Here is a 12,488-nt window from a genome sequence, read left to right on the forward strand (position 1 = left end):
GATCTTGGTGACAGGGCTTAAGGCAATGTTTCTATGTGAAACGTTTGCCTGATATTCTTAAGCCTCCTGGAAAATATCTGCTTATAATCTTAGTTCACTCTCAGAGTAAATTTTTTATTTGTTAAGAGCACTGTTGTGCCAGACGAGGCTGTTTTTCTGGTTTGTTTTTTAATTTTTTCTTTTAAGGTATTGGAAGTATGAAGAGATTAGGGTTGTGGGACCTCATCAGATTGCAAGAAACAGTGGGTCATTTTTTTTAGTACAAGAGGTGTGTTTAGTGCCATCTGGTTCCTTTGTAGAACTGATCCTGAAAGCTTATTTATTTTGCTGGTTTTGTCGTATATGTTTTTATTAAGCCACTTGTTCCCCAGTTGCCTGCATCTCCTCCTCTGTGCTCACTGCTGGAATGTACAAAGGTGTCTTTGATGATGGACAGAGGCAAGAGTCAGTAATATCCTTCCCTTTATGCCCTGTTTCTCTTTTCTGCCCTGTCTTGCCTTTACAGAGTTGGTCCTCATGAAGGAAATGAGCTATTTGGGGTTTTTATTCAATGCCGTATAGCAGAACCACAGTATTCTAAGTCATGCCCATCATGTTGGCCTAGGACCGCTCTTGCACTGGGCTGGGCATAGTGTGGCAGAGATGTAGTGCAAGAAAAGGGCCCTCTGGCTGCGTCTGCAGTTGCCACTGCTGCTATCTGCAGAGCCATGAGCTGAAACCTCATGTAGCCATTTGTGTTGATGCAGTCCCTCTTGGCCCTCTGAGGATTCGTGTTCGAGGTTGGCCCAGATCAGGTAAGACCACATCATGTGTTTTGACAAGCAGGCAGAGTCCACTGTGCAATCCCCCAGGTCGGGGAAGGGATCGCAGGGGATGTCGTTAGGTGAAGGCTTCTCCAGGGCTGCAGGGCATGGGATGGCTTATCCTCTGGCTGGGCTGCCAGGAGAAGCAGAACAGCACAGCCACTCCAGATCATGCACTGTACTGGTGGCTTGGGAGCGTGAAACCCCCCCGTTGCTTCCTTCTTCTGGGTGCTTTCTGGTACAGCAGGGAGCAGACTCTGACCCACTGTGTTGTTTTTGTACTGCAGGCTTTTTGCTATGGCTATACATGGGTGTTTAAAACTCCTCTACAGGAGCAGAATAAAGTTGGAAAATAAAAGCCATTGCAGGAGAGTTGAGCTGTGAAGCTTATAAAGCAGTCATGCTTGAGAATCAAATGAAAAAATGACTGTGTGTCTTAAATGCTTTCTAAAAGTTATACTGCATTTGTGCCAGGTGCTGAGTAACTTGGAATATGACACAGTGCTAGTTTACCTACCTTGACTGGCGCCCTTTAGCATCTAAATCAATTCATTCCGTGCTCCTGTGACAGAGGGCTCTTGATGATCTACTGCACAAGATGAACTGACAGGATCAGAAAATGTTAGGAAGAAAAAATGGGTTCCAAGGAGCAGACCTTTACTGAAGGAGTGCAGGCTGGACTGACACGGGTTGCCACCAGGGGCATGTCTCCATCTGCTAATCCAGTGCAAAATGACGTGGTGGAGACACGTTTCCCCTTTGCCTCCTGAAGCACTGGTTTGCACGATCCGATGCAGAGTTTAGGGCCAGCCCTTGTCTCCAATTCCTCTGCTGCAGCTCTGGGACCAGGTAAGTGCCTAAAGCCACTGTGTGGAAGGGCTGTAAGTGAGCGGGTTAGATCCTGTGAGTTATGTCTTGCATCCCTATATCTAAGATCTAAGACAAACAATAGCATCCTGAATAAAGTCGTTTGGGAGTCCAGACAGGGTTCTCTGTTCTCGGACTCTGCTAGTCACTCTGAGACAGCTAGTCCACTGCCTGAAGGAGCTGGCTGTGCTTCTCAAGACTCAGAAGGTAAGTGTAGCTCATTCAGCCTTGTGCCTTGTCTTCATGACACAGAAATAGATGCTGCATTTTGTGCTACAGAATAGTTCTTGAGCCTTGGAATATAATAATTCATACTTACCAAGCACTTTCAGCCCACAGATCTGAAAAACGGTAAGTACTGGTATCTCTATGCTGCTGCAGAGTGCTGAAATTAAGTGGACTGATGTGCCTCTGCGTACCTGTGCTTTAGGGCACAGAGTAAGCTGAGGACAGAGAGAACAAGCTTGTAGCAAGCCCTTGACCTGTGTGTCTGTTGGTACAGCTACAGCCCTCCCAGCACAAAATGCTGAACTCTCATCTGGATGTGCTTCTTTGGGGGGGTGACTGATCACTGCTGTGTTAAACAGCATCAGTGTGGCCTTCGTTGTACCATCTGTGCCGATATCACCGTTTCTGCTGTAATTGATACTGCCTTAAAATACCTGGGATGATCTGTGACTTCTACCTGTTTTGTTTGTGGAATGAAAACTAATCTTCCCAGTTATCATAGTTAAAAAATATAGCAGCAGAGTTTTTTTCTCAGTGCTTTGAATTCATATAGTTGTTTAAAACAGAGAAAACACGTAAATGACCAACATCTTCACTTATTACTTGAAGTCACTATTTGAGCACTGAGCAGCCATTTACCTCTAATTTGGGTATGAAGTGAAAGTTCGTGGTGTCAATTAGTCCCCAATCACAACATCAAGATGAGTTTTCACCGAGGAGAATATCTTGCTGTAAGTGGTTTACAGACAAACACTCTTAAGCTCTGCAGGTGATCCCCGCAACTACTGCATTTCATGCTAACTAACAGCCCATGATTGCTGCAGAGCTACAAAGTGATTCTTTCTGCCTTACTTTTTTCTATATGCTTCTTGTTTTAATTAGCATCACTAATTAAAACAATTAATTTTGAATAATATTTTCTCTGGGATCATACACTGTCCTCTGCCTGTTGGGCTTTCAGTGAGGGCCTTGCCTGCATAAAAGCAGCAAGATAATTCTTGGTGTCTCCATCACACTCCTACATCTCTCCCAGCTAAAAGCTCACCTGTCAAAGAAAAGCAGGATGCTCAAAAACAATTAATTCCATGGGAGAGGGAGCACTCCACAGTGTCCAGATTACATGCAGCATCTGGCGGGGTCAAGATACAAAACAAGTAAGAACATTAAAAAAGGAACTGAAAACACAACAGGAACAGTGTTTGACTATGTGAATACACAAAGGATCCACAGAGAGAAAGTAGTGACAGATTTTGGCCCTTCTTGGTCTGCATTTAAATTTGCTTCCACCTGACTGGTCTGTTTGCTTGCTGAGCAAATAAGTTAAACAGAAAACAGCTCATAAATGACAAACAGCAAATATTTCATATGCATAATTTATTTTAAAGTTTATTGCGTCACATTATACAAGCATTAAACATGGCTTTATGTTGATGATTTTTTTTTTAAAGTGTGAAAACTTGACATTCTTCTCCATAGGATTTTTCTATTTACAAATAAACAATCTCTCTATATACTTTTTATATATATATATTATATATATGGTAAATAACATAACTCCCCTCAGAAAGATTTAAAATAAAAAAGAACTGATTTGTAAACACGGTTTCTGTTGTAGCATTTGGTGGCTTGAATGCAGAAGATGTTCTATACCTAAGATTTTCTTTTTGTCAAAGTATCCAGGTTGTTCATTTATACTTTTTATTCTAAGATCTGTAAAACCAACATGGGACAGAATGCAAAAAACGTAGCAAACAGGCTGAAAAACAGTCCCAATATACATTTTTTTTTCCTTGGTTTTAAAAAGTGGCGTGTAACTGCTCATGAAGTACATGCTTGCTGTTAAGAGTGGTCTATGGAGATCAATCCTATGCTGATTGCAAGATGATTTCACAGTAAATCCTTTGATGTGTGCTGTCCTGCTTGCTATATAAAATGTCTGTGGCATGCATTGAGGTTGCATTTTTTTCTCATTCCCTTGAAGGTAGTGCTCTTGTGGAGCTGGAATAAGTAAACAACATATAGGACGGTCACCTGGAGGTTTAAACAAAACCCATCATCAGATCAGAAAGAAGGGAATGGCATAAACTTGCTATCTAGAGACCATTAAAATCCCGTTTATATTATTAGCCTATTATTTGTATTATATTTTCCTAATTAATAAAATAAGTTAAAAGGGGTCATCTTTCCTGAGTGTTCTGCTAGATAGCTCTGAAGGACTCAAGGGAAATCTATTCAGCAGACCAGCAGCACAGAAACCTCAGTGCGTTGACTGGTCAACATTAAGCGACACAAATGTACTCCGAGTCTGCCTGGGAGGTCAGAGCCCCTTTCAGCACAGGCTTGGTAGACAGCCAACGCGTGTTCTCATCTAGAGCAGAACGGGACACAACTTCTAGCAATGTTGTTGTCATGAAAAGTCACCATAACGTAGCTGTGTTGAAAACTAGTCTCAAAAGCAGTTAGCTATTGTATTTCTGCTGCACTTTATTTGTTTTGGCACATTATATTGCGGTGTTTCCTCTGGAGTGGACGTGTTTGTATTCTACTAGGTTTCAGTTCAGTTCTCCGAAGTTATTGAGATCTACATTGACAAAGCTATATCTTACTGCAGGAGTTTGCAAAGGTTCACACTCATATGGGTGACGCTGATTTTATGCATGACTCATGTCTCACTTTACTACTTAGCAAACAGTTTCTAAGATCTTGTCATCTGTTGTTTTAGGTATTAAACAGAGGGTATGCAAACTAATCCAATTGTGCCTGTGAATTTGGTCTGAATGTGATTTTGCACAGCGATCCTGCCTGAGAGTCCCCAGGCTGCAAGGGCAGTACACAGCCGTCGGTGGTGGATGGTAAATACCCACCTGGCATGTGCGTATCGGAGCGCGACATTACCTAATCCCCACCCCCTATTTACAGAGACAGAAATACCCCCAATTCTCCACTGCCCACGTGGGATGTGTCCACAGCTGCTGTAAGCTGAAGCAAAGATGAACAAGTTCACTTCCTCATTAGGCAGGAATACAACCCACAATCAACTCAATTTGGCACCCAGTCGACAGAGAACAGAGCAATCCTGAAATTCCTTATGGTGCTTATGGTGCCTCATGGGACATTCAGGTTTGGGCCAGGAGCATCTGATAAATGGGAGCTGTTGTGCCATTTAACCTCTTCATGCAGGATGAAGGGTCAGTACCGAAGGAGGTTCCTTGCTACGAGGAAGCAAAGTGTAGGCAGGCAGTTCCCACAGGCATAGTTCTGCCTTGCAGTGGAAAGCAGTTAATAGATGTAATTTGGCCCTATGGGGTCTTGGTGCAAGTGGTCCTGATGTCTTGTGGAGCTTGAGGCATCCATCCATAGGGTCTTGCATTGTGTGGGCTGTCCAGAAGGTCAAATTCTAGCCCTTCTATCAAATGATTTCCAGGAGAACTTGTAGAAACAACCTGCTGAATTTTCCCCGTCTTAAAATTTTCAAACTAACAAGGTCACAATTCCTTAAGATTTCTGAGAAAACTATAATTTTTACGGAGCTCCAGTTATTTGGAAAAGGGCTAAGCAAATGGATTAGCTCCAGTATTTTGTATCTAGCAGTATCCTCACCAAGACATAGGCTTGCTTCCAACTTGGCTTCTCACAGTCTTGGTTTTTCAACTACCTTCTTCGTGTTGTGGATGACTATGCCATTGCATGTTCTGCAAGAGTTGCCGTGTCATAACTTTGAAGCAAGAGGTGGTAGAGTTTTCACAACAGAGCGTTTTGATTCATGTTGCTCCCTCCAACACTTCTGCAGTCTTCAGATGTGCAGCTCCACTAGTTTGGGTTAATGATCTGGGAAATTTTTAATTTCTTAATGCTAAACGATTTACGAAAGGTTATATAGATAGTGGCCCGTTTCATTCAAACCTAGTTCTGCAGCCTGTGCGGAACTGCTCTGTATGAAGGATTTCAAGCTATTTCATACTACAGTCTGTTTTATTTTTCCGCCGCACCCTTTCATAGATAATGGAAGCATAAAGAAAGAAAGTGTTACAAGTGTAGAGATTCTCGGTGACTGTGCTCTTTTACTCTGCTGACCTTGTTCATCTGTGTTTGGTTTTTTATGCAGAGAGGTCTTTAAGACACAGTCGGTCTTCTGTTATGTGTATCATCCCCTCTAATTCCTGATGAGGCCTCAATGTGATCTTGCAATACAACTACATGGGCAGTTGTGGGAAAGATGCCCTAGCCTGATTTGTTTCTTTCAGAGATCAGACAGGCCTATAGCTGAAAAGGCACTGTTCACATCTTTAAAACATATTATCAACTTCTCACAGTATCATTTCCAAATAAATGACCCTACAGTTAGATATCTCTGGCCACATTTAGATGCTTGTCTATCTGTCAGCACTTCTGCATACCTAAATTTTTCAGCATTGTTAGACCAGTTGATTAGACTCATGATCAAGCATCTCCTCCTAAAAAAATACTTCAGCGTTGTGGAAGTAACGGAAAAGATCCACGTATGTGACCTTAACTCACGGTAAATGCAGGCTGACACAGCTTAGTCCACTGTGGAAGAGGGCAACGTTGCCGTGCATGTGCTGCAGGTGGTGGCCACACACGTGGAAAAGTACTGCCATGTTGCCAATGTGCAGTCATTGATTATGAAGTAGCAACTTGGTCATGAGAATGAGCCGTAAGATCACTGAATTCTGTAAAGCACTGTAACATATATAATGCTTTGATGTTCAGGGCCTTGAATTTAAGTCAGGGCCTGGGAGCTTCCTGGAAAGAGTGTGGAGACATAAGCATTGGTCTGATCTGCTTGTGCTGACGTTAGCTCTGGAGAAGACTAAGCCTTGCAAGACCTCTAATTTCGAAAGGCTTATGACAATATGCACCCTATTAAACATGGGCACATATGTGCTAAGTGCACACAACATTGATTGACTATTCCTTTCCATGCACTCTTCACTGTGGAAAACCAGGACATTTTTATAAACAGAATTGCTATCTTCTTTTAAGCAGTTTCTTCCTCACCCCATCATGGCCACTCATTGTGATAAGATTTTCCATTCTTCTTCCTTTCCTTCCGCTCTTTCTGCAGACGTTCTAGTTCAGCTTCGTACATCATTTCCTGAATCAGGTACTTTTCTCTCCTCATCCGATCTCTCAGATCTTTTGGGAGATCTGGGATTAAGTAGGAAATCAGGTGCTTTATGCAAAAGACAAGGTGCTGTGAAAACAAAGAAAAGGGATGAAAAATTAAAAACTTAGGAAGAAAACAAGTACATTCCATATTTTCTGAAAACCCTCTCCTTCCAATTCACAAAAAAAGGTGCTGTATTAGAACTAAATCCATTACTAAATTTGACGAAACCAAACCACAAAGTTTTTTCCACACAAAAATTCCAGCCAAAGTCAATGGAGTATGGATTGCAGCAAAGATTGTGAGCAGCTGGGTTCAAATAAGGCCTCAAAACTGTTGTATGACCTGTGTGTTCAAACTCCTGAGATCATGATTTGCTGTAAGGTTGCTTGGGCAGGGCCTGGCATTAGTGGATTGCTCTGCAGGAAGAGCAGATATGACTTTCCTGGTGCCAGAAGACCCTTGCATCAGCACCGGAACCAATGAATTACCTATGCAAAACAAAAGACTTTTTCTTTTACTGTCTCTCTCATCCAAAGACATATTCCCATTTACTAAACACCACAATTAAATACAAGGTGAATGGTCCTTTGTCCCTCATGTTTTAGGCGTGCCACAGCAAAGCTTGAGTGTGATGGGGGAGGATTGCTTGAGTGTCCTTTTTTGTTTGATCATTGATGCTGCTTGGAGTTTTACTCACTCCACTTGAGAGGAGGAGCAGAGAAACAGAAAAATCCTCCATTTCAGAAAGGACACTCATTCTAGATTGGAGAAATAAAGGAATGTCTTCTTCTCCAAGCAGAACCCTTCATTTGAAAGCCAGTGAAAAGAGAATATAACATGTTAGGTTTACGGATTCTACGATTCTATGATTCTACATTTTCCTACGGGTACTTCCCGCATGAGAAATAAACCCACAATACTTTAATTGCTATTTTTTTGCCAAACTTTTTCAGTTTCGTCTGGGCACATAATTCCTTTTGCAGTGATAGGAAACACTTCTGTTTGTTTTTGAGGTAGGTCAAGATAGCCAAAATAACCACACCCACACCCACAATGCTAAAAAGGTGTCTGAGCTTAGATAGTTACTTAATTTATGAGGAAACCTATCTTGAATCACTTATCTCTTAGTACAGCCTTTTACTGTAATTACTGTAGCAATCACAATACACACATTAGTGTTTTCCACAAAGAAAGATGGTTATGGTTTCTGCTGCAATTACCTTTTTGATTTCATAGATATAGTTAAGGAAGTAGTTTACATCACCAATAAACAGAATAGCCCCTGTTGAGAGAGACAGCTATAAGCCAGCTTGTGGCTTTGCTTGGGGCAAAGCAAAGCCAAATCTCTTGTGCAAGTATTGGGCAGATACAAAAAGCTGTTCCACAGCAGGCTGCAAATTTGGCTGGGCACTGAGACTTGAGCAGGGCTGATTTTTCTTGCCTCAGTTATCTTTGCCCTTCTGCCATGCTGCCTTTATGCCAAGTGTGTATCAAGAGGCCAGGCTGTCTTCTATCTTAAAACTGCGTAGGCTGACCTGCCAAGGCCATTCTTGTGGTCCTTTTTGGAGACAGATACCCTGGCTCTCAGTACTGACAGCTAAAGAAACAAAGATCAAGCCAAGCAGGCCTCTGTCTAATTTTTTATTTCTTTCTTCCTTTCTTTCTTTCTTCCTTCCTTTCTTCCTTCCTCTCTTTCTTCCTCTCTTCCTCTTCCTTCCTTTCTTCTTCTCTTCCTCTCTTCTTCTCTTCCTCCCTCCCTCCCTCCCTCCCTTTTCTTCCTTTTCTTTCTTTCCCTTAACGTTTCGCTGAGTGTGGCAGAGATGATGAAAGAGCTGCTTTCCTTAGGACCAGCTCAACTGAGTTAGCCCAGTGTAGAGGAAGGGGAGACCCCAACCTGCAGTGCCATATTCCCCCTTTGTCTGGGAAGGGCTGAAAATGACAATCAGGGCAATTCAAAGCAGACCTCTAGAGAATGTTTCCCCTTCATCTTTCCTCTAATTCAAATGATTCTGTTCCATGACCCAAAGAGGTGCTTTGAAATCTCGGTTCAGAATGAAATTACACAGTAATGTGTGTCAGAAATGCAGTATGTGCTCATGAACATTATGCCAATAATTTACAGTGATTACAGCTTCCATATCTATGTTGGATGCCCTGTTGCTGTGACTTCAGAGCAGAGGATTGAGTAAAGAGGTTTTAAAAATTGTTTTCTGTTTGGCTTCTTCACAGTGTAAAAGGTATTTCAAACTGCTTGTGCTGGACAGATGCTGGGCCCCTAGTTTCTGGCAGGGATATTCAGGCACCTGAAATTCAGGCCTTAAGAGCTGCATTTTGTTTTGTAAATGTTCTCATCCTATTTATCTAATCCTCCTGTCTTTCTTTTTCAAAACCAGCAGGGGCATACCCGTCATGAGAAGCTGGTATTATCTTCTCTGGTTTGTCTTAAAGATTTCTGAGATACAGACAGTAAGTACTAATATGAACATTGGCAATGGTATTGAATCCTTTTCATCATCATCATCTTTGTGATGCTAATCATTCTGGGGAAATGAATGGTATTTAAAAAAAAAAAAAAAAAAGCTAGATGTGTAAATACTGTAACTTAAAATATCTTAATTTTTCAGTTGTTCACATTTCATCTTTTCTTCTGATGTTCCTTCACCCCTTCCACACAGGCTAGTTAGCATATGACTTCCTCGCCTAGACAGGTTATGAATGACAGACCTCAGAAGGTAAATAAAAGCTTCACTTATTTCCTGTCTTTGCAAGTCACTGTTACAGTTTTCAAAGTAAAAGTGCTGCATTCACCTTTCTGTTAGAACCTAAATACCTGTGACTATTCAGAAAACAGATTTGAGAATACCAAGCGCAATATAAATAGCAGAAAATAACACAAAAACTCAACAGCTGCCACCATAGTTCAGCCCAATAAAAAACTTCAAAGGGAAATTTGTTTCATTTTGTGGTTTTCATTTTGCCACCTGAATGGTCACTGACCTCAAATACAATGATGAAAGCCAACCGCGCTGCTAAGACATGCCAGAACTGTAATGTGTAACCGTAGGGCACTGGGGAGTGAGGAGGGTCTCGGTAGTCTCTGTACCTGAAAGACAAGCAGAGTACAGTAGTTGTCAGCAGCATCCTGCCCTGCTGCATGGGAGGAAGGCAAACCCAAAACCTGACTGGTCTTAATTATTGCATTTTCTGCACTAAAATTATCTCAGTTCAGACTGTACGAGTTACCACACGCTGTTTGCTGCTTAGGCTGGACCCGCACTAGTGTTCTATTTCAGATCAGGTGCATGCTTTTGCCGTGCTTTGTTTCACCCAAATGGGTTTGCTTTCAGATGAAACCTAACAGTAAGAGGCATTCCAGGAGTGCACTTTGCACTCCAGTTGTTAATGGAAATTGAGTGCAAACGATCAGGCCAGTGCCTGCATGAAGTGAGAGTGCTGAAACCAATACAGAGGATGTTGGGTGATCAGCACTAGCAGTGTGACCCAGCAGCATCTCCCTTGGCAGTGCAACATGTGCCCTGCAGGCACCTCCTCAGAACGCTGAGCAGGGTGAGATGCTCTGTTGTTTTGAGGGCCACTTTCTTTCCACTACATGTTCATTTAAAAAACAACGTCCCCAATTTTGTCAGCCTGGCAGCCCTCCCATAATCCATATAAAACTGCTTCGTAGGGTCCATCTGGCCCTTGGTCAATTGGTTGGCCATCCCTGTTGTAAAGCATGACTTATCCGGACTTTAGTGGAGCCAGAACTACACCTCTTGGTATACCAACAGGGCAAGGGCTGTGTAAGAAAGGGATCTAGTGTCTTGTCTCACAAAATGTTTCTTTAAAGACTTTAGGTCTCAACAATATAACTAGAGATATCTATTGGGAAAGCTGGATCCAGGAAGACGCTAAAATTACATTAACAAATTATGAATCTGTTTAAGTCACACCCTTGGGAGTCCATTTCCACTAGGAGTATGTTAATTCCAAAATACTACTGCAGAAACTTAATTTAGAAGTTGTGTAAAAATTGTTTTCTCCTTAATCTGTTTCCTAGATGCCTAGGATGACAGAAAACTTGCTACAAAAAATATTGAAAATACCATAGTAAATAACACACTTAAGCTTGATCTCTAAGCAAGTTTTAAGAAACTAAAGAAAACTCAGATAAGCAAAAAGAAATAAACAGTTATTTAATCTCAATGAAAATCTGTATTTCTACGTGAAGGTTCACCTTCTTAGATTGCAGAGGGTGCTATACAAAATAAGCTGTCTTGACATCTTAGCAACAAACCTCTCTTAAATTGCAGTGTATCTAGTGCAAGTTCTTAAAACTGAGGTGATCTTCCTTTCTGCAAGCAGCATTCTGACTTCATAGTTTAGGACGTTTTACAATGTCCTAAGCATCCTGCAAACAGAAGTCCCTGGACCAAGTCCCAGGTCAGCAGAGTATGTCTCCTTTTTGTACTTGCTAGGAACCAAGCACTACACATGAAGAAATAGGGAAACCTTTTATAACAACCGGGATAACATGGCACCATCTGGGTTCCAGATGAGCAGAAATTAACTAAATATGGCTACTGTTTTTTTGTTCAGACAGACTGCCTTCCTGGAAAAATGCCCACACTATTGCACAGTAGAACATAGTATTTCCTTACCTCACTATCAATATCTGGCTTGAAGTGCAATTAAAATGACTAATGTTTAGCAGAATTCAGGTGGGTTAAGTAGCTGATAAACTCAGCTAAAGAGAGAGATTAATTTTCTTTCAAGCGTAGATATACGTAACAGTTCATTGTCCCCCCAAACAACAGATTTATCTTCTGGAGATTTATGGCACCAATTTTAATAGCATTCTGTTTATGGGATATTGAGGGGACAACTTTTTTTGTTGATGAGATTTCCACCATCGGCTTCAAGTAGCAGCAACCTCGTGCTTGAAGTTGGGGAAGAAAGGAATTAAAGAGGGGGAAGAGAATGATTAGAATTACAAAACATTATTAAACAGTGCTATGGCAAACAACGTGGAATGGAGTAGTCTCAAAGTGGTTCTGCTCCACAGAACATGTTATCTATGGATTGGGGTGGGATGTTCTTTCTGCCAATTAAGTTGCAACAGTCTTAAATATGAGTTAGTTAAACAAAAACATTAATGCCACCCCTCCAGTTCATTATGCTATACCTCTCAAACTTATTATTAATAAGAATGCTGCAATATAACAAAATATGACTGACTTTTGACTGACTTTTGCTGTATCACAGCGTATCTTTTGTTCTTTAGGCACTCATGAAAGCATATGTTAATACCTCACGGTGAAAAATACTGGGATTAAGTGTATCTGCAGCTATCAGGACTCATGCTTGTAAAACAATGCTGCCATAAAAAAATGGTAGCATATTTGTTGTTTGGTATTTTTGGTTGGGAACCCTATTTAAGACCTTTATATAGAGCCTTC

At 41.4% G+C, this 12,488-nt stretch overlaps 1 protein-coding gene across 2 annotated transcripts in view; it reads right to left on the minus strand.

Annotated features, from left to right (window-relative positions):
- Positions 1-6,921: 6,921 nt before the first annotated feature.
- Positions 6,922-12,488, minus strand: part of ANO4 (anoctamin 4) — a 224,136-nt gene continuing 218,569 nt past the window's right edge. For both annotated transcript variants that reach the window (XM_086470602.1, XM_086470594.1), the window contains exons 28-29: positions 10,027-10,132; positions 6,922-7,113 (exon numbers count right to left, since the gene is read on the minus strand). In XM_086470602.1, the coding sequence (XP_086326728.1) occupies positions 6,922-7,113; positions 10,027-10,132 (298 nt within the window). The remainder of the gene's footprint in view (positions 7,114-10,026; positions 10,133-12,488) is intronic.

Source organism: Leptosomus discolor, chromosome 1 (genome assembly GCF_034619465.1).
Source record: "Leptosomus discolor isolate bLepDis1 chromosome 1, bLepDis1.hap2, whole genome shotgun sequence".
Lineage (NCBI taxonomy): Eukaryota > Metazoa > Chordata > Aves > Leptosomiformes > Leptosomidae > Leptosomus > Leptosomus discolor.